A 23,569-nucleotide genomic window follows, 5' to 3' on the forward strand; every position below is an offset into this window, starting at 1 on the left:
GGCAGATTCTAAACAGTTCAGGCAATATTAAAATAATTAATATTTTTAATGGAGTCCCTAAGTCTAAACTTAGGGAAAATAAAATATTAATGTGTATTAGTATGAAACTTTGTTAGAATGGTCCAAAAGACATGGATCAAGCCAGATCTAATCTTAGCCGTTGATTAGGGACTTAATCTCGGCCGTTGATATGTCAATAGGAAAAGTATAAGAGGAGACTTGAGGGTCACTTGGAGAATACACCAGAGTGATCAGTCATTCTATTCTCTAGAGCGGGGTTTGCTAAGAGAGATAGAATTAGTGATCGGGAGATGCAGTTGAGGGGCATTTGAGTACAGAGAGACAGAGAGGCAGAGATAGTGCCGGGAGAGCAACGCAGTAGCCAAGGAGAGGGACACCGAGCCAGCTAGGGCTCACGTAGGGCCATGCAGAGGCAGCTGGGAGCTGCGCAGAGCCTCAGAGAGGTTAGCGTTGCTGACACAGGGCATCCCAGGGCTGACGCAGACCCATCTGGGGTGACGCAGGGCCAACGTGGGACAGAGAGGGGCTGACGCAGTCCAGAGAGAGGCTGACGCTGGGGTTTCTAGGGCAGATTTGTGCTGAGTAGTTGCTGAAAGGATTATCCGGGGTTTCAGCCAGGATATTTGTCAGAAACTGAGAGGTATTACTGCCAAGGAAATTCTCTATTGGGTAGGTCAGTTTCAGCACCCAGATTGTACTCTGATATTGCTTAATAAGAAAATCCTTAGATAGCTGCACCGATTTTCCCACATTGGGTTTTTCCGGGGACATTGTTCCAAAAGTAATGGTGTCATATGGTGTGATTGTTTCTGTTTCCTTTAGTTGCTGATCTGTAATATGTTGAGCATGCGCTAGTGTTTATTTTTAGTATTTACATTGTAAATAACTTGTTAAGTAAAATAACAAGTAGGTGGGAATAAATCAAATAAAGTGCATGGAGGGTTTCTAACTAAGTGTTGGCAATGTGGCAGCCCTAGGATCAAGTGTTGGCATCAAAATATGGTGTGCAATCCCTCCCAAACCATGGTCTCCATCATCATCTGGGCTTTGGAACAAGGTAACATCCATCAAACAAGTTCAAGGCTAGCCTGGGGGTGTCCTGGGTCCATTTGGGCACATCAGCAATCAAGCCAACATATTAGCTTCTTGGCTCAGTGTTTCAACATCTGGATGTGTAGCAAGAGGCATACAACCATGTGGAGGCTCCTCAAATCCCAACACTCATCTTAGGAAGGAAACGTTTGGGTTGTAGTGTTGCGTGTGCTCTCAAAATTGGGCTACATGTGCTCTTTAATGTGTTGGAGAGGTGTCAATCCATCCGTCAAGGGATCTCCACTGCAAGTGTGATGAACCACCTGAAACAGACTCTCAAGATCAATTGAGATCAATATCATTAGGGACATAAATCATTAAAGTATTATAGTGGACCATATTTAGTGTTAGGGGCACAAAAATACTTCACACAAACCTTGTCTTCAAATGTTTTTCTAGCTCATGATTTGTAAGCAAGTTACCACACTTGTGTTAGGGATGATTATGCAATTAGTCCTATTAGGTGCTTCCAACCCCTAAGGGGAATGCAATTTCATAGGTAGACCCTTCAATCTATAGATGCATGTGATAACTATGGTTATGGAATGCGAATGACTTCAAGGAAGATGGCCATAGCCGTGATACTAGCTAAAGGAGGTTCGACATTTTGAGTATAATGATGAGAAGAGGGAGCAATCATGGAGGCATGAGTTACCCTATTCCTTGGCTTGCTTTTTCCAGCCCTCTGATGCACCTTTTACTTTTATGATTTGTATTTCTTTCTTGCATAGCTTAAGTGACCTCGCTTGCTTTATGCTTTTCCAATACTCCTTAATGATGTAGTAGTTTATTGCTCATCAGGGTTGGGACATTTATAAGTTCCTTTATTTAGATAAAGCATGAAATGCTTAGGAATTGGGTGATGGCTAATGAGGGGGTTAGAGCTTATGCTAGGATTTTTCCCTTGTAATGTTCTTGAGAAATTAATTGTCCAAGAGATGAAGTACCATGTTGATCCCATAGGCTATAATCATTGATAAAGGGGAATACCCCAAAATACACAATTTTTGGGCAAGTTTTGGGGCAGTTGCGGCAAGAAACCCAAATTTGGGGTTTGGAGTGAATTTTATATTTAATTGAAGGGAGAATCCCCTCACGAGAATCTATAAATACAAGAGGGTTGAATTCATTTGGATCATCATTGATTGGATTATTTTATCTTTGCGTTTTTGAGCCTAAGGCTTTGAGGGTTTAAGACCCCTTTTTTCCTATGAATTTCGGTGGTGCAAGATTCCACCCTAATTGATAATCCATTCTTTCTCTTTAATTCTTGTTCTAGCACAACAAAGGATACATTTTTGAAGCAGATGAGTTTTGAATGGAAGTTTAACTCTAGAGGATTTAGATGTGTCCCCTAGGGTGGGGAGTCTGCGCCCACGTTTTCCATGCTATGGGGATGGGGGGACACTTGGGGAATGTTTCCCCATGTCCCTCTTTAGGGAAAACTCAGAGAAATGCATGGGGAAACGTTTCCCCAATTTTGGGGACATGTTTCCCCACAAGGAGAACATTTGAGCCCCCCCAGAAGGGAGATGCCTAGGTGCTCCCCTTAGATATTTTTTCTATCAACCCACGACGATAGAAAAAAATAAGGGTTAGAGCTTTGAGGAGTCTAGAAACTTTTACTTAAATTTTTAACATTACCAATAATTGTTTCAAGAACAAATTGGCTCCCAAGTTTTGTGGGTTGTATCGAATTAACAAGAGGATTAGCAGAGTAGCTTATGTATTGGAATTGCTAGACAAAAGGTGCATCCATATTTTGTTTCATGTGTCACTTCTCAAGATGCTAGGGCAATCTCAATCAGCACATTCCACAAACAAAACTCTCTATATTGGATGATGAAGGAAGAATCATTGTAGAGCCAGGGGGCATCCTTGCCACTAGAGAGAGAAAAAACTTTGCTCCAGAACCATTAAACAATACCACATTGAATGGAAAATTATTCCAGAAGAAGAGTCATCGTGGGAGATTAAAAAAATCCCTCCAACAATATCCCTCGTTACCCTTGCTTTGAGGACAAAGTGATTCTAAAGGAGTAGACAATTTTATATAGTTGAATAAATATCAGGATATAGAGTATAATGATAATGTAAATATATAATAAAAATAATAAATATAATATAAAAATTAAATCTAATATAAAAGGCGCACCTTTTGAATGAAAAGGCACAATCCCCTCTTCAAGTTGTATTTATAATTTGGGGCCATTCTAATGTAACACATTCATTTTTCATAGATATTTATTTATTCTTGGTTATATTCAATTGAAAAATCAATTCAAAGCGTGATCATCACAAAGTTCTTTTCCAAATTGTCATCATCTGCAAGCATACTTGGACAAGCTGGTAATATTAATGCAATTGCCAAATCATAAACCTTGGGTAAAGCTTGATCTATACATTATCTGACAAATTACTACCTCCACAGGAAATGGATATTTCTCTTATTAGGGATGTTTATATTTCTGGGTAAGAGAAATAGAGATGTTTACATGTCTTGGTAAAGAGAAATAGAGATGTTGAGTTTGAGCATTATATAATTGACAATACTTAAAAAATTGCTGGACATTTGGCATTTCCTTGGGAGGGAGACTGTTTTGACCGCATTTTGAACATCTGCAATGTTCACACATATCTTTCTGGTTGACTCTTTGTAATTCAGAGTCAACTGTAGTTTTTAAAATTTTTAATCCTAGCATTTATGTTTTGCATCTTGTATACCGGACTGGTGGATTATTTTTCTCTGAAGATTGATATCTTGAATATTTTGGTTTCTACCAGCTTATTAATCTCTAGTCGGTCCATAATATGATGTTAAAAACTTTCAAAATACATTTTATTTATCTGATTGCTTTTCGTTCTAAATTGTAACATGCAGCTGATATCCCATTTTACTGGATTATCCGTGCTTGTCATACTTTTTTTAACTTATAAAATAGCTAACCTTGCTACGCATGAAGGAAATGAACACTTCCAGCAAAAATGATATACTACAAGGAGAACTCAGTGTGAATTTGTTCTTAAAATCTGGATCAACTAAATCTATTTTCTTTAACTTTTGCTAGCTGTTCAGACCAATTGTGTGCATGTTTTTTTTGAAGCATATCTACCACTTCTTTCAGTCAGTGTAATCTTATATGGTAACCAAGTTCTGAAATTTTCATTCCTTTGTGTAGATGCTTAGTACTGTTAAGAAATGATATTGTGCGCAGTATTTTAAAGAAACACAAGAATGAGCTTCTACTCTCAGAATGATTTTCTTAAGCTCTAGGATCAATAACACTAAAGCTAACATAGCTTCTGAGTTCTGACTTTATTAATGGTTCTGTCTTATAGCTGGCCATGGAGCGTGAATCAACTTCCATGTGGGAGATCAGTTTTGTTGTCCCTCCCAATCATGGTATTGCTTGTATGCACATCTTGAATTAGATCTCTTGTTGTTCATAGATACATCAAATTCACAATTTTTAAAACTGTAGTTAGTTGAGATTGTGTATGATCACTCGGTTTCTTTAGAGATTGATGCAGTAAATAATATTAACATAGTGCTTGAAATATACAGGCACAGAGTTGAAACTTTTGGAATATTTATTTGATTTGTAGCGCAAGTTAAGAATCCCATTGAAACATGGTCTTGTGTGCATACTTAATGTCTTTCTACAATCACTTTGTTGAATTTTTTTGGTGCAGAAACCCTGGATTTTAAGTTTCTACTCAAGCCGAAGCATAGTGGTTCACCCTGTGTTGTTGAAGAGGGTTTAAATCGGCTTCTTACTCGAGGGTCTCTCCATGGAGATGCTGGATCAGCATTATTTAGGCTTCCAGAAAACAATGAGGTGCTAGAGTACCGTGTGTATATCAAGGCAGATAGAGTTTCTCCATTTGATCTTGCAGCTAGTTGGAGAGCTTACCTGGAAAACCTACAACCATCAACTGTGCGTGGGATACCTGATGTTAGCATTCATGATATTCCTGTAACTGGTTCAGAGGTATGACTTGTATGGCATTGAAGTATGTTGAGGGTGGTTTTATTCTTTGTACTGGTTGATCTTTTCTAAAATAAGGCTACTGTTGATGGTTGTATCTTACTTTTTCCTTGTACACTGAATATGACATTTGAGGATAACAATGGCTTCCGCTACTGTTTTCCTCATGGTTTATCCTCTTTTTTTAGCGATTTTTCATTTTCTATATGTCGTAAGCAATCTAAAGTGATCTTGAAACCTGAAATGTTGTGATTCTAGAGGGTGATTTGTTAATACTTATTTGACAAAGAATCTCATCCAGCTTTATTTTATCTGTTGCACAGAATCACATAGCACTGCAATCAAAGGTCATATGAGAAAAATAGGGATTTCACATCGAATTTTTTTAATGTCAAGGGTATACACCCTGGTTCATATATATGCAACAAGGAATCAAGAAGTGGTTACTAATAGAATGCGGATTGCTATTTGTTTTTTCCTGTCAAGCAATTTGATATGAGTGGATGGCGGAGGAAATGTCAAGAAAGAAACAAAATCAAGAGAAAGGATTCTCGATGAGATACACTATACACTCTGTCTTGGTATCACACAAGAGTACATATTTATGGTACAAAGTTGTGCCATAGTAGGACACAACCTGAAGATGAATATAATTAAATATAATCTTGAAGTAGTGTAGGAGATAAAGCCCAGTTTTAACTCATAGAACAGATACAGTCTCCCAGTATAACATTCATCACATGAGGGGATGATAAACATACACAGGGAGTGATAAAATAATAATAGCGCATATGTTGTACATAATAATTACAAAAGCTGATAAAGAAAATGTCTACGTCAGAGCATCTCCTTGCTGTTTAGAGGAAATTATTATCAATTTCTGCTGCTCAAAGCATAGGCTCCCTTTTCATCCACATATGTCATTGTATAGTAGCTTGCATATTTTGGGTTTTGATACAGATTCTGGCACAGTACATGTTGTTGAAAAGTGTAACTAGTTTCGGTCTTCATCATGACATGTAATTATGATTTTATGTAATGTGATGTAAAGAAGAAAAATAAAATTATTGTATTGACTTGCTTCATGGGTTTCATGAGCAAGAGATTTTGTTTGAGTCAAGGCTCCCATTGTATTTGGGAATTATTTGTCATCTAGTCATAAAACGATAGAGTCATTTTCATGTAATGAAGTCATGTTACACTTTGTAAAAGGTCAAATTTGTCTATGTAAAGTATCCTCCAAGACCTTGTCACTTATCCTCTTCAAGTCAGCCTACAACGATGGAAGAAACTGCTAGAAGAAGTCGGCCTAACCACAAGTGATCATGTCGGCCTAAAGGACACGAGGAAAGGTGTATATATAAGCCACACTCGGCCTCACTTAGAGCAGGCAATTTCGACAAGCATCTCGACAAGCAGAAGTGCGAAGAAGAAATGAAGAAGGGCAAGCGAAGGAGGATTCTTTTGGGTAGTGCGAAGATAGGTTTCTTTTGGGCAAGTGAAGGAGGACTCTTCTGGGCACAACAAAGAAGGCTTCGTCTGAGAGCAGTGAAGAAGAGTTTCTTCTGATGCAGCGAAGAAGAGTTTCTTCTAGGGAAGCGGAGGAGGTTTCTTCTGGGACAACGAAGGAAGGATTCTTCTGGATACTTGTTCTGGGTGAACGAGATAGAGATCTAGAGACTGAGTTTCTCTAGAGAAGATCAGTGAAAGCCTAGAGACTGAGATTCTCTAGAGGAAGCCGAGAAGGAGCAGTGTGAAGAATAAAGAACGAGTTTCTCTAGACCCAACATGAAGGCAGTTGAAGCAAATGAAGAACATGTCATTCACTACATACCCAAAGAAGAAGATGATGAAATGAAGGAAAATGTAGTAGCAAGCTAGCAGGAAGGGGAGCTTGTAGTTGACATGTAGGTGGTTTTGGCATTGCATACATGCATGCTAAAGGTGGAAGAAGAAATGGAGAATGAACTTGCAGTTGTATCCATGACATGAGACTTGATATTGCAGCAAGTAGAGAAGTAGAATAACACCAATGAAAATACCAACTAAATGATTACACCAATTCCTTTAACATCCTTTGTGTATTAACCAAAGGTGATCAGAATAAGATAGGTTGCAATAGTATGGAGTATTGTCGCCTAAAGTGTACACCTAAGGCGCAACGCTCAGATTAGGGGTTGTCACTCCGATCCCTACTCATTTTGTTTAAGCTTTCTCCTAGACAAGCTAAGGGGGTAGTCCCTAAGGGCGGATGATGAAGGAAGACTTGTTGAAACAAGTTCTAGGAGACTAAGGGTAAGGCAACTATCTCTATTAGCAACTTGAATTAGAATTAATTAGCGAGTGTGATTATTGATCTAGATAGATTTCCAATTATATCAATGTGACAAAGATGTTGAAGTTTCTAAGTCTATTTAGTTAGAAACCCTCCAGAGTCCATGCACTTTATCTGATTTATTCCTATCTACTTGTTATTTTACTTAACAAGTTATTTACAATGTAAATACTGAAAATAAACACCAGTGCATGCTCAACATATTACAGATCAGCAACTAAAGGAAACAGAAACAATCACACCATATGACACCATTATTTTTGGACCAATGTCCCCGAAAAAACCCAATGTGGGAAAACCGGTGCAACTATCTGAGGGTTTTCTTATTAAGCAATATCAGAGTACAATCTGGGTACCGAAACTGGCCTACCCAACAAAGAATTTCCTTGGCAATAATACCTCTCAGTTTGAGACAAATCTCCTCGCTGAAACCTCGGATAATCCTTTCGGCAGCTCCTCAGCACCAATCTGCCCTAGAAACCGCAGCGTCAACCTTTTCTGGACTGCGTCAGCCCCTCTTTACCCAGCGCTGGCCCTGCGTCACCCCGGATGGGTTTGCGTCAGCCTTCTGGCCCTCTGCGTCAGCAATGCTGGCCTCTCTGAGGCCCTGCGCAGCTCCTGACTACCTTTGCGTGGCCCTGTGTGAGCCCTAGCTGGCTCTGCATCACTCTCCCTAGCTACTGCGTTGCTCTCTCATCGCTATCTCTGCCTCTCTGTCTCTCTGTACTCAATGCCCCTCAGCTGCAACTCCCGATCACTAATCCTATCTCTCTTAGCAAACCCCGCACTAGAGAATAGAATGACTGATCACTCTGGTGTCTCCTCCAAGTGACCCTCAAGTCTCCTCTTATACTTTTCTCGTTGACATATCAACGACCGAGATTAAATCCCTAATCGACGGCTAAGATTAGATCTGGCTTGATCCATGTCTTTTGGACCATTCTAACACAGTTTTATATTAATCCACATTAATATTTTAATTTCCCTAAGTTTAGACTTAGGGACTCCATTAAAAATATTAATTATTTTAATATCTCCTAAACTGTTTAAAATCTGCCCAAACCCTTTCTGGGTATTGGAGATCTCATGTGCCCCAACCTCTCCACCAAATTTCATGGCTAGAGCACATCCGATGCTACCACAAATCAACACAAGATTAGCAGATATGGACCAGTGCCTTGAGACAATGCTCAATAAGAATCAAACCACTTGCGAATTGGAAATACTTCAAGTTACAAGATAAGCAATTTTGCAAGGAAAGTGTTAGTATGAGAGAAAGGCACAATATTAAAGTATGAGGAATAAAATATAACTTGCAAGAATGAAAGAAACTTGTACTTTGTTTCAACATAAATGCTCAAGTAAATATGACAATACTAGAGACAATGAGCAAGATAATTAAATGACAAGTACAAGAACAATAATGTAGTATTGCAAGAAAATATAAGATGCTCACAAACTAATGACATGCCAAATGAGAGAAAGTTAGATAGATGAATGCAAACTAAACTAGGTGGAATGTAAGATCTTGGTTGATTTTAATTAATATGCCTATTCTAAATGAAAGCCTTCTCCTCAATTGTTTCAAAGCAAATCTTACACAAAGTTGTAGAAAGAAGTCCAGGGGGAGGAGGCTAAGGCCTCATTAATGATACCTACCCTGGAGTTCTAATGACCCAAGTGCCTCCATTCCTACAAGGGATTGCCCAAAAGAGAACTGCAAGGTCACCTGTTTTAACCGTTGAGTAAGGGTCAAGCTTCACAAATTGGATGAAGAAGGTGGTCCTATCATTCTTTCAAACAATCTTAGGCTTAGAGGTAAATTTTAGGATGTAGATCTAAAATCTAGGATGCAAATGTTCCAATTAGATACAATGATTTCAATATGCCTCAAATAGATGGATGCCAATGTGCTTATAACCAAGATATAGATATATGTTTTGAGCACAAAATTATTAGCTTATGACAATGATTAAATGAATTAATAGCAAGTACTCAATGAAAGAAAGATGATTAGAGCAGGATCTCACAATGCCTTTGACAATAGTGTTTTTAAGATATCCCATACTTATTTTGACAATTGAAACAAGCAAGAAATGTTCAATAAACTCACACTTATTAGATGGAAAATGAGATTGCTAACAATGATTAAAAGGACTACTTATGATTACCAATGAAACAAGATAGTAAGTATTCCAATGCAATTTGATCAAGTAGCAGGGAAATGCAAGTTAATATGAAAAGCAATTAGAATGCAATGCAAGGGTTAGCAGCTAGATCTAAGTTAGAGAGAGTTAGTAAGTTAGTGATTTCTCCCTTTTAAATAAGGAGAGAAGGATGCCTTGGAATAAAATTCCAAACTCCCTCAAAAGAAAGATAGCTTTTATTAATGAAATTACAATTGGAAGAAGCCTTTTAGACAGAGAGAAAACTCTTCTTGAAGGAATTACAAATGATGCTTCCTTTACAATGGGAAATTACTCTTCAAGAGAGGCGTAGATTCAACACAAATCTGACCTCAACGGCCTTTTGATCTCGCAACAAATTGATGACAGTGAGGAAGCTCTCGGCCTACAAGGAAAAGAGATGAAACCTCTTTTAAATATGATGAATGCCAGTCAATTAAGATACTTTATGTGTCAATGGTGAATATCCCTGCAAAACAGATATCAGTCCTTAAAAATACCTTTACACCAATGACAATGCCTATGACCAGGAGAGAAATAAATTAAAAATCCGACAATTATCTTCCTAAAACTGATTATATATGAGTTTAATCAAGGGAAATTTATTAGGTCGCAAAACGATGAAAGCTCTTAGAATTTGTAGCAAATATTCAAGCAACTTCAGGCCTAAGAAGCACTTCACACCAGATAAGGAACTATCCTTAAGCTTACGGCAGTAGAGGAAAAGGCCTCTCAATGAGGATTTCTCAGCCCTGTCAAAAAAACACTGTTAGATCAACAATTTTAATGCGAAGAACACATTTTTAGATCAATATGAAACCTTTACAGAATATCAAGGGTTAGACAGTCGTGGATTTGAGCCTTCTAAGTATGCATCCTAGATGAAAAAGGCTAGAAGATTTATAGAATTTTTTTGCAATGAATTATGTATAATTTCAAGCTTTATATCTTCAAGTATTTGTGTGAAAACTGAAAACCCTCCAAATGATTTGCTTCAGGTTAGAAAGTATGCGGCCCTCCACAAAAGCCAATGGCTAGGGTGAAAGAGGCCTCAAGGCCTAGCGGCAAGCCTCAAAAAATTTACCTCAAGTAAAAGTTCCAAGAGGCTAGCTTTATGGCCAAAAAATCAGCAATAAAAACCCTTGCAAAATTTGAAAGAAGACCTGCAAAACAACAAGGATTAGTCTATAAACCAAATGATATGAAGAATAAACCCTAATAGGTCTGCGGCCAAGTGAAACAAGTCCTAACAGGCCTGCGACTAGGCTAGAAAAGAATCGCAATAATCTTTAATTTATGGCTTCAAATTTTATGTGGGAATTTCTGAAAGAAAAGGCTTTAAAACCCTCGGTGAAAAATGAGAAAACCTTGCAAACAAGATATTGGATCACTGCAAAATAAACATGGTTAATCAATAAAGAAAATAAGCCCTAACAGGCCTGCGACTAGGCTAGAAAAGGATCTCAACAATCTTTAATTTATGGCTTCAAATTTTATGTGGGAATTTCTGAAAGAAAAGGCTTTAAAACCCTCGCTGGAAAATCAGAAAACCCTGAAAACAAGATATTGGAACACTGCAAAATAAACATGGTTAATCAACAAAGAAAATAAGCCCTCTAGGCTTGCGGCCTAGAGGAAATGACCTCTAAAACCCTTAAAATCTAGCCCCAAAAAGATTTCGCATAAATATCTAGGGTTATTAAGTAATGGTTTGTCTACATAAATTGATCAAAACCCTTTCTAAATAGTTCAAAGCCCACTGCAAACAAATGATAATCAAAAGTGATGAGAACAAGCTTCCAAACCTAGCGGTTTATAATAGAAAAGGCCCTGAACTTTTTTTAAAACCCCTAGGGTAATAATATTTGTCTAAATATCGGCCTTTGAGGTCAAAATGGAGCTTGTGACCCTTCTAAAAATAATTCCCTGCCTTGAATAACCTTTAGATCCGTTTTGTATCCTGCATAAAAGGCTAGGGTATCAAATTAGATCTTTGGCCTAGACAAAGATAGCCTAAAAGCCTTTGCGGTCTGCTGGATAAGCCCAAGAAATCCTTTTTTAATGCAAAAAACTTCAGATCTGGAAGATCTTTCGCATATGATGGAGGAGGAGCCCTCCTAGGACCTCAGCCTCAAGGAAAGGACCTCAGACAGCTTGCGACTCTCCTAAAATAATTTCAACAAAAATTCTTTGCGCCACAAACAATTGATCATGCATACATAGATATGTAAGATAGAAACTCTCTCTCTATACTTCAGACTGCAAATAAAACAATGTTAGAAACCCCACTGATTATATACAAGAATAGAGAAATATGCAGAAGGGTTAGAGTGTTTTCTTACAAAAATAATTTACAAAAAAACACTCTCAAAAAATTTACAAGTCTAATATCTCTTTAAATAGCAAATTATTCATTTGTAGCTCTTTAATTTAGATGAGTAAATAAAATAAATGATTTTCCTCAAGCCCAGATCTAGAAACCTTGCAATAAAAATTGTTAGATAAATCTTTAAGGAAAATAGAGTGGGTTCTTCCACTTCAATGCTCAAGAGTGGGATGGTTTAGCTGAAAACGTCCCCTCACGCTTGAGATCTATTTCAATCAAATATTTTCTACACAATTTAAAAGAATTTCGTTAGATCCATATGAGATAAGAAAAATACAATGGAAGGAAGTTCTAGTAGTTTAACTGAAAATGACTAGCCACGTCCAATCCTATAGCATTCTTTAGATCCAATCACCAGTGCAAGATAACTATACACTAATGATTTTATAAAAGCAGATGAACATAACGAATGTAAGCACAAGTAGAAATTGAAAGCTCAATGAAACAATATTACCATATCCATGGAAGAAAAACACCACAATAGTAACCCCAAAGACTTTTGCTTTATTATTCCAAAATAGAAAGCTTCAGGAGCTGATAGCCGGAGTACAGTGATTCGAGGATCAAAGATGACACAATGAGGAGCATATGCTTCCTTATATATAAAATAGAGAGATCTAGATCCCTCTCCAAGTGGAAAATGGCTAGGTCCAAAGATGTGCACAAATTTGACTTGATCCTCAAGAATAAAAACTAGTTTTTTTTTTGTAAGTCAGATGTCCTTCCAGCGCGTGTGTTTAGCAGCCCGGTGAGGCTTGAACATAGGCCGCCTTTCTAACGAAACCCTTTCTCAACCGGTTGTGCTATTGGCACTCGATTGCAAAATAACAACTAGTTGATGCTTGATCCATGTCAAAATTTAATCCTGTCCCTTGATCTGGAAGATGAAATTCGAATTTGTTGATGAAGGCTTTGATCCTAGTCCAAAAAATAATTTTTTGAACCTTTTTTCCTTGAAGATTGCTCCTTGATTTTATCACCATGGTCCAAGGATTTGATTTTTCTTGAAAAATCAAAATTTTCCTTTGATAGAGGGTCTCAAAAATATTTTCTAATTCCTTTTCTCGAAATTGCCTCATTCAATTTAACCACCTGGACCCAGAAATTCGATTTCCTTGAAAAAGTATTTTTTCTGGTCCAAGGAATTTTTTGTGGGATTTTTCTGCCTTGGAAATGAGTCTTTCAAATTTAATCTTCCTTGGGAAAGTCAAATTCCTCCAAAAATTTGTTTTTCCACTTGGAGAGAATTTTTATTTTCTCTCATTTTATATTTTTGACCATTTTCTGGCTAATTTTTTGCCATTTTTTGCCAGAAAATAAATTAAATGACTCTAGAGGGGATTAAACACATTTTTACCCTCAAAGTGGGTCTAAAAAATATTTAGGCGATGATGTCTAATTATGATTAATCATCCACCTAAAATATTCCTAGACAACACTTTTTACATCAAATATTACATAGACATCCCATACAAAAGGGAATTTTAATAATTAAAACATGACCTCTAGACACAACCAAATTCTGTGACACTTGACAAATGATCTAGTATGATAATTTACATAGACTCAATAACACTAGGACTACACTTGAGATTGTTGATTTTGGGTAACATCGGATGTGCTCTAGCCATGAAAATTGGTGGAGAGGTTAAAGCACATGAGATCTGCAAGACCCATAAATGGTTTGGGCAGATTCTACCCGGTTAAGGAGATATTAAAATAATTAATATTTTTAATGGAGTTCCTAAGTCTAAACATAGGAAAAATAAAATATTAATGGGTATTAATATAAAACTAGGTTAAAAGCTTCTAAATGACATGGATCAAGCCAAATCTAAACTTAGCCGTTGATTAGAGATGTAATCTCGGCCGTTGAAAGACCAACAGAAAAAGTATAAGAGGCTTGAGGGTCAATTGGAGAACACACCAGAGTGACCAGTCATTTGATTTTCTAGAGCGGGGTTTGCTAAGAGAAATCGAATCAGTGATCAGAGTTGCAGCGAGGGGTAGTGAGTACGAGGCAGAGATGGCGCTGAAAGACCAATGCAGAGGCAAAGAGGCAGTCGCAGAGCTAGAGGGAGCCACACAGAGGCTAGCAGGGATTGTGCAAAGGCCAGAAGGGCCTGTGTCATCCACATAGAGGCTGCCGGAGTGACACAGAGGGTCAGAGAGGCTGCGCAGAGCCTCAGAAGGTTGACGCAGAGGGTTTCAGGTTGATGCAGAGGCCAGGATGGATGACACTGAGCTTCAGATTGTGCTAGAGAGGGTTTCGTGGAGAAGACTTGTCGAATATTTGCTTCCGAAGAGAGGATTTATTGCCGGGTTATTTTTCTTTGTTGGGTGAGCCAGTTTGGCACCCAGTTGTACTCAAGGAAGAACTGCATAATAATAAAACCCTCAGAACTGCTGCACCGATTTTCTCGCATTGGGTTTTTACGGGGACAATTGTCCAAAAATAATGGTGTCACTTGTGTGTTTGTCTATTTCTTTCAGCTGTTGATCTGTAGATGGTTGAGACTGTATTGTGTTTATTTCAGTGTTTATATGAGTAAATAACTTGTTAGTAATTAAACAAGTAGGCGAAATAAACAACTGTCCCGAGTGACAAAAGTTGTTCCTTACAGAAAGCAGCAGAGAAGGGTTGACGTAGAGGGCCTGCGTCATCAGTTCGAGCCAAAGAGAGGCCAACGCAGAGGTTGAGGAGGGCAGAAGAGGCTCACGAAGAGCCACGCAGAGACCAGGAGGATTGACGCAGTTGGTTAGTGGAGCAATTTAGCTAGTGCCAGGATTGCGCGGAGCCCAGAGGCTCAGCCCTTTAATTGTTGGGGCATAAGAAGTTGTGGGTAGATTGCGGGAGTGAAGCTGGTGGGGTGTTGTTGCTGCCGAGACAAAACAGTACCTAACGGGGCAAAACCAAGGTAGAGGGAGTCGCTGCCTAGGCAGATTTCTAGCCAAGAAATCCAGATCAGTGTTGTAGGTGCATAAGAGATCGGAGAGGTGCGACAACCCGCGGATTTCCAGGAGGGAAATCGAGACTCAAAGGGAGTCTAACAGAGAACTTCCAGGAGGGAAGTAGCGACTCAGAGGGAGTCAAAGAGAGAACTTCCAAGAGGGAAGTAGAGACTCAAAGGAGTCGAAAAGAAGAGCAGAGAGATGGACATGAATGGACTGAGAGATCAGAACACGCTGGATGGGGCGTCCAACTTTGTCATCTGGAAGGCCATAATCTTGTCTGTTTTAGATAGACATTGCATCAAGGCTTTCGCCTTGAGAACCGTGGCTATCCCAGTTGACCCAGCTGACAATGAAAAGTATGAGGATGCGATGGCCAAGGCGAAATGCATAATCCTTGATGGGGTCAAGGATCATGTGGTCCAGCATATTGTCGAGAAGGAGACGACAAAGGAAATGTGGGACACCTTGAAGACATTGTATCAGCACACTTCCGTGCAGAGGAAGATGCTACTAGAGAATCAGCTGCAGTCATACCAGATGCAGAAGGGGGAGCAGATAGATCACTTCCTTGGCAGGTTGAAGGAGATCCGGGACCAACTGACTTCCATAGGGGCCATGTCGGATCAGGAGTTGATGGTGAGGACTGCTCTAAATGCAATCTCCGAGGAGTGGGAGACATTCGTCCAAAGTATTTTGGGCAGAGCGAATCTTCCAGATTGGGAAGAATTGTGGGTGGCTCTTCGCCAAGAAGAGATCAGACGGTTGACCAAGACGGGAAGTAGTAGCAAAGGAGCCTGAGTCAAGACAGAAGAGGAAGAGGATGCAGCTCTGGCATCTGCGAGGAAGCAGGAGAAGAGGAAGAAAAAGGACCTCTCCAAGATAAAGTGCTTCAACTGTGGGGAACTGGGGCATTATGCGAACCAATGTCCGAGGAAGAAGAATAAGGGAGAGGTGTCTGACTCCAAGGTAGCGCTAGCGAAGGTGGAAAAGGAGGTAGAGGAGGATGACAATTGTGCCATGAGTCCTCATGTACCTCTAGAGAAGAGGTGGGGAGACATCGAGTTGTAGTCAGGAGAACTACAGGCGATGAGGGGCCGGATCCTTGAGGCACCCAAACTCTTGGATTATACCTGGCTACAGGAGCTCTGAAGTGAGAGTAGTAGGATGGCAGATGTCAGTAGAAACGAATGTGGATGAAGCGGCAAAGAGTGCTAGAAGTGCAGAAGTCCCATGTAGTGCAGAGAGGGTTGCAGCAGTGCGACCGGCACAGATGAGGTTGCAACAATGTAGGATGGCACAAAGAGGTTTGCAGCGGTGCGAGAGGCACAAAGTTGTTGCAGTAGCGCAGAGGCAGTAGAGGGAGCACGAGATAGCGACAGAGAGAGCTTTAACATCGAGAGTGTTTCTACCCTGACAGGGATGTCAATAGTTGGGTGGATCAGTTACTTACTTCTCAGTAACTGAGTTGCAGTGCAATAGCACGATGCAACATGATGACAGGGGGTTGTAGTGCAGATGCAGTGTTGGGAGAAAGGACCGGCAGCAACACAGATGCAGAGGGAGTTGCTGTACGGATGTAGTAGTGGCAGTGGCAGAGCCATGGGCAACGATACAGGATGCAACAATGCAGAGGATGTTAGGCGGGGAGGCCTAGCATCAACACAGGTACCGATGCCATATAATCAGAGTGATGCTCAGTGTGGAGTATTACTAGAGCACAATCATCGCTAAGAGGCAGTGTTGATTTGGGGTAGCATCGGATGTGCTCTAGCCATGAAAATTGGTGGAGAGGCTAAAGCACATCAGATCTCCAAGACCCAGAAATGGTTTGGGCAGATTCTATCCGGTTAAGGAGATGTTAAAATAATTAATATTTTTAATGGAGTTCCTAAGTCTAAACTTAGGAAAAATAAAATATTAATGGGTATTAATATAAAATTGGGTTAGAAGCTTCTAAATGACATGGATAAAGCCAAACCTAATCTTAGCCATTGATTAGAGATGTAATGTTGGCCATTGAAGGACCAATAGGAAAAGTATAAGAGGAGGCTTGAGGGTCAGTTGGAGACACACTAGAGTGATCAATCATTTGATTTTCTAGAGCGGGGTTTGCTAAGGGAAATCGAGTCAGTGATCAGAGTTGCAGCGAGCGACAGTGAGTACAAGGCAGAGAGGCAGAGATAGTGCCGGAAGACCAACGCAGAGGCAGAGAGGCAGACACAGAGCCAGAGGGAGCCACGCAGAGGCCAGAAGGGCATGCGTCATCCACGCAGAGGCTGCAGGAGTGATGCAGAGGGTCAGAGAGGTTGCGCAGAGCCTCAGAAGGTTGACGCAGAGGCCAGGAGGGCTGACGCTGAGCTTTAGATTGGCTGGAGAGGGTTTCGTGGAGTAGACTTGTCGAATATCTGCTTCTGAAGAGAGGTATTTTTGTTGGGTGAGCTAGTTGGCACCCAGTTGTACTCAAGGAAAAACTGCATAATAATAAACCCTCAGAACTGCTGCACCAGTTTTCCCGCATTGGGTTTTTCCAGGGATGATTATCCAAAAATAATGGTGTCACTTGTGTGTTTGTCTATTTCTTTCAGCTGTTGATCTGAAGATGGTTGAGACTGTATTGTGTTTATTTTAGTGTTTATATGAGTAAATAACTTGTTAGTAATTAAACAAGTAGGCGAAATAAACCAGAGAATATAGATAAAATTTTTAACGGGTAATACTTAGAAATTTCAACAGACCTTACCATCGAGCCCCACTCTAGCTTTGGGGTATGTGTGGGAGAAAAACTTTGTCAATTATTTGGGTTAGAAAACGCGAATAATTGGCGGAGGGTAAAAAACTCCCTAGAGTGAAACTGTGAAGCCCTAATTTAAGCAATTTCAAAAATTAACAGATTTTAACAAAATTTATGCTTAGAATCTAGACAGTGAAATTTTAAAACAAAATTTATCAATTCATTAGTGAGTAATTACCTAGAACTCTTGTTTGAAGGTGTTTCTGGCCCGCTGTAGCTCTCACTCCCATTTCCAAACCACCCTTTTCCTCCCAACCTATTTGGGGTCTACCTATACAGTCCCCAGATCCAGAAGACTTCAAATGGAGATCTTCTGGTCCTTGTGCCCAAAACTCCAAGAACAATCAAGGCTCAAGGCTCAATCTTCCTCTCTGACTGAGACTCTATCCGTAATTCCTCCTTCATTTGTGATACTAGAAAATCAAAACTCCTCCCCTTCTATGTCGTATTTCCTCTCCTTATATCCCCAAAACCACCATCTTTCCCCTCCTTCCACCGTCTCAGTGTCTGCCACCCATCTGTTTTCCCTGCACCTGTCTTGTTACGTGGAACCATAATGATCTTTGGAGGCGGTCACACCTTTCGTTTAAATAACACTGTTCGGTTAAATTAAATTGGATTGATTTCTTTCACCTTTAAGAGATAGGTTTTGTTGACTAGTTTAGTCCATACATTTTATTTAAGAACTTATTCAATGTTTATGTCATATGCCTTTTGATTATATTATTTAGTTCCTTTTGTTGATATAGTTTTATGTATTATATTTCTTTTAGTAAAATAAAATGTATAATTCTTTTAGTTAATATAAAAATGTTATATATTTTAATTTCACTTTTATCTTATACAATCCTTTGTATTTATTAATATATATATTTTTTGAATAGTACTTTAATTAGTTTCATATTATAGGGGTGGTATAACAAGTACCCCACTCTACATATTCATTATATTCTAGCGAGTTAGGTATTCACTTAGTACTTCAATAATTAATTCATTACTCTATACTTAGACATTTTCCACTGTTAGCTAGTATGTACACTAGTGTGATACATGTGATGCATGCATATGTAGCTATCGTATGCATGCTAATATTCCTATGTTCCCTGTAATTTGATGGGTCATTATAGAAACTATTTGCTAAGAATCAAAGGTTTACGTAGATGTTTCTACATGGCTTCATAGTCATACTAGAATCATTTTTACAATGGCTACACAGGGCTACAAAATTTGGAATTACAACTTTGACAAAACTGCTGCAAGATGATGATGATATCTAGATGTCTGATTGCTTGAACATGATGGAATGCTTTGAGAAAAAAGGTGTGCTGCTATAGTTAGTTGACACAGTGTAGTCAACATGGAGCAGTGAAGGAATTCCCATGAAAAGATGAATCCGTGGAAGCTAGTCTTAAGTCAACTAAATGTGTTGCCATCCCTTGTTTATAGGGGGCAATAGAAAGTGCAATATAGTGCTCATGGAAGAAAAGTCCATTGAAGCATTTGTTGAAGAAAATTGTCCATGGCATCTTGGGAATACATAGGGATGGAAGACAAGGTAGAGCCATAGCTCAAGTCGAGATGGACAAGAAAATTGTTAATGTTGACGGTCCTAGAATTGGTTTCATCGAAAAGTTTGCAGCCAAAAAAGGTGTTCCAATGTTGGCAAAGCGAGTTTAGGATGCGATTGTTAAGGATTTTGCAAGTCAAATGAAATTCGCATTTGTGGCATCAAAGTTTTCTGAAAGAGATACTTGTCTTGGACTACCCAAAATTGTTGTCCATGCTAGAGAATTTGATTTAGAGAATATTGCGAGACACCAATGATAAGGTTGTCCTTTTGGTTCTCAAGACATAAGGAAAGGAATCACATTTATGGAAAACAGGGCTTTACCGAGATAATTGTATTCCTTTGATGTTTGATGCACTTGAATGTGAGAAATGAGGCCTCTCCTCACTCCTTTATATAGCTTTCTCTAGGGTGACGTCCAACCTATCAAGAAGGGCTCCTTGAACTAAGGCCGACTTGATCTTATGACATATTCACCCACACAATTATTCAAAAAATCATATCTACAATTATACAAGTCGGATTTCGATGATTTTTGTTTCCTCTGGTTGCTATCGTAGTGCTCTATCATCTCCATCACTTACATGCCAAATTCTCATCATGGTTTTGGCCCCAACATCGATGGGTACAAAACCCCAAGCTTGGGGTTCAGGCCCACAAGGTCACTTGTGGAGCTCCTTCCTTCGAACCCTTGATCCTTAAGGCTTGGAGTACCTCCCAAGCTACAAATCTCAACACTCCCTCTTAGCAAGGGAGGTACTTCCAACACTAGGAAGTCTCCATTAACATCATCTCCAATGACACTAGCGCATCGACGTTCATCACTGCAGCATACTCTGTAGAATGAACCTTGCAATCTCGGTAGTGCCTCTGCCTCATCATATTTGAACCTGAAGATCCCAAACCTCCATAGGGTTGCTCCCTCTGAGGCTAGACTCCCTCTGAACCTACATGATCTCCATTGGCTCAGTCTTGCAAGCACTCATCCTCCTCGATCAAATACAACACGTGTAAAGCCTTCCAATCTCGGATATGCAACATCATGATCCGATGAAGACTCTAGCTTGCTAATATCCAATCCATCACATGAAGCAATCTGTATCATGCTGATCTCGTCCATGCCAAAGCAATCCTCGAGATGTCCTAACCATCCATGAAAAGTCATAGGAAGTCCATGATCAACAACCTGTACTACAACAACTATTGTTCCCCAGGCTCACCACCAATCCACCAGAACTCCCAACCAATCTCGTTGCCAAGCCAGTCAAGACCTCATCTTCATGTCTTCAGCTGAACCCCCTGCTTCATGATCTAGACACCCACAACTCCCCTTGAGTTGCTTCGTTGTTCACACTCTGATTCACTGACCCTCAAAGTAGCTCAGACACGCTCTTATACCATGTTGATCGTCCACGATCCTGGTGTCTAGGATAGAATCTTAAATCACTGATGCTACCAACCAAGAATCACAACAAAGCTACTTTGCACAACGGAATATAACTAGTAGTGCACAAAATATACACAACTTTTCACACAAAGTATGTACAATAACCCAACTTCGTTATATTAATCAATCTAAATAATACAATACTCTAGGCCTCCCATACCAGGGATAATGGACCTCAAATATCCACTAGTACAAAAATACAAATCTGGGGCTTAATGTCAGTTCATCGACAACCAATCTACCCTCAACAAGATACTTTGACCGTCTAGCTAATGTAGAGCTCCTCACAGCTACCTTGGTCGTACCTTGTACCTTCCCGATCCTTCGGCTCCCGATCTACAACACCTGCCTCTATGAATGCTCCAAGTCCATCTGGCCACTGAATCTCGGCTATCCAATCTGCTCATCAGTTGTGCCTTAGTCCATCAAGGGCACAACCCATCGAGACTCCTGTTGAGTTGTTCACGACTCCATTTGTGAACAACTCACGATTGCCCACTGCTGCTCCTCAGCTACTCAAGGAATTCATCCCATTATAGTCTTCCTACGCTGCTCCAATGAAGACTAACATAGGGCACGAAGGGCTGCCACCTATCACTGCTGCAAGTCTCTTCTCCAACAATGAACATGGGCTACAACAATTGCTCCTCTGGCTGATCGGACCCGTGAGCTCCAACAAATGACCTCTGCTAAGTTTACACTTTGTCTACTCTCACATTGCCATCCAACAGACCACGAGTAACCAATCCTTGCTGTAGCATCTGCTCCTAGTTAGCGCATCCAACACCTAGAAAACCCACCCTTTTGGCTGCTAACAGACTCCATCAATCAGTCCTCTCCTAGGACACTCATCCTCTAGCATCCAACCATCAACAAGGTGACATCTACAACTCACTGTTGCTGCCTCCTTGACCTCGATTTTTGTGCATTCACAAGACTGGTTAGGGCACACAACAACCCTAAACCACTGCTCCAAAATTTCTCTTCCCTTGTCCAAACTCCTCCTTTTGCTGTCACTATCTTGGCTTCCAAAACACCTTGGGCACCTCCACAAGGCTTCTTGTACAAGACAAATTGCTCCAGCAACTAGGGCTGCCTCCAGGCACAAGAAAACTACTGTTTGAAGTGTCTCCACCCTCTATATTCGTTCACTGCTCTTGGAGATGAATGCAACATCTTGAGAGCCTCCTCCACAAGGCCTCATGACTCCCAACCCTTCTCTAATCACTTGCTGTTTCCTACAACAGTCCGTGGTCACTTGTAACAGAGGTTCCCCACACCTTAATGCACAAAAAAACACTCTCTAACTTACCTTGGATCAACAGCTAGGATCTGCACTTGAGCTTGTTCCAAAATTGGCCAAGACACGTCCTCAAATCCCCTTGATGGATGCCTCAGACTTGCAACCCTGTAGCTTAGAAATCCACACCCTAAACAAACCCAAAACTCGTGCTCATTGCCACTTCTCCTTACCTCAGACTCGCTGTCCAAATCGCAGAGGTATGTTGATTTTGGGTAGCATCGAATGTGCTCTAGCTCCGAAATTTTGTGGAGGGGCTAGAACACATGAGATCTCCAAGACCCATAAATCGTTTGGAGAAATTCCACCCGGATGAGGAGTTATTGAAATAAATAATATTTTTAATGGGTTCCTAAATCTAAACTTAGGAAAATAAAAATATTAATGTGTATTAATAAAATATTGGTGTGAAAGTTCTAAGTGACGAGGATCAAGCTATTTCTAATCTTAGCTGTTGATTAGGGACTTAATCTCGACCGTTGATTCGTCAACAGGAAAAGTATAAGAGGAGGCTTGAGGGTCAGTTGGAGACACACCAAGGGAGATCAGTCAGTTTGATTTTCTGGGGCGAGGTTTGTTGAGGAAATCGAGCAAGTGATCAGTTGCAGTGAGGGGCAGTTCGGCAAGGGATTTTCATCCGAGGCCGAAGAATACATAATAGAGAGGCAACGCAGTGCCCAGAGAGACAGCGCAGGCCCTAGAAGGGATGACGCAGAGGTCGTAAAGTTGACGTAGAGGACGCAGAGGGCTGACGCAGTGAGATGCAAAATCCGCCAAGACTAATGCTGGGCCTCAGAGGCAGCGCTGGGAAGATTCTGTGGGGCAGACTGGGAGCAGATCAATAGATTTTGAGTGGGGAGAGGGTGACGCAGCTCCTGGAGGAGTGATGCAGTTCCAGAGCAGTGCTTGGAGTAGCTTTCGCTGTCCAGCATATTGAACAACTGGAGTTGATGTGGGGTTTGATCATTCGTTTGCTGATTTGACGGAATATCTGTCTCTGGATAGTGGTACTACTACCGAGGATATTCTTTGTTGGGTGAGCCATTTTTGGCACCCTAGTTGTATTCTCGAAACTGCTTAATAATACAAACCCTCTATATGCTGCACCGATTTTCCCGAATTCGGTTTTTCAAGAGGACAATTGTCCAAAAATAACGGTGTCCCTTGTGTTATTGTCTCAGTTTATTTCAGTGCATGATCTGTATATTTGTGAACGCTGCAATAGTGTTTACTTTGATGTTTATGCAATTAAATAACTTGTTAATGTAAAGAACAAGTAGGAGATTGTGAACCAATAATTGCAGTAAGGGCTTCTAATGTGTTAGATTCAAGAATTTTCACAAGGTATTCCTTTGATGTTTGATGCACTTGAATGTGAGAAATGAGGCCTCTCCTCACTCCTTTATATAGCTTTCTCTAGGGTGACGTCCAACTTATCAAGAAGGGATCCTTGAACTAAGGCTGACTTGATCATATGACATATTCACCCACACAATTATT

At 40.1% G+C, this 23,569-nt stretch overlaps 1 protein-coding gene across 4 annotated transcripts in view; it reads left to right on the plus strand.

Annotated features, from left to right (window-relative positions):
• The window catches only part of F2KP (fructose-2,6-bisphosphatase), a 420,497-nt gene that overhangs the window by 78,345 nt on the left and 318,583 nt on the right, over positions 1-23,569 (plus strand). For all 4 annotated transcript variants that reach the window (XM_089378232.1, XM_089378231.1, XM_089378235.1 and 1 more), the window contains 2 exons: positions 4,453-4,516; positions 4,807-5,105. In XM_089378232.1, coding sequence (XP_089234358.1) covers positions 4,453-4,516; positions 4,807-5,105 — 363 coding nt within the window. The remainder of the gene's footprint in view (positions 1-4,452; positions 4,517-4,806; positions 5,106-23,569) is intronic.

This window comes from Pinus tabuliformis, chromosome J (assembly GCF_031772625.1).
Source record: "Pinus tabuliformis cultivar Carrire ecotype Pingquan chromosome J, CPIR1, whole genome shotgun sequence".
NCBI classification, from domain to species: Eukaryota; Viridiplantae; Streptophyta; class Pinopsida; order Pinales; family Pinaceae; genus Pinus; species Pinus tabuliformis.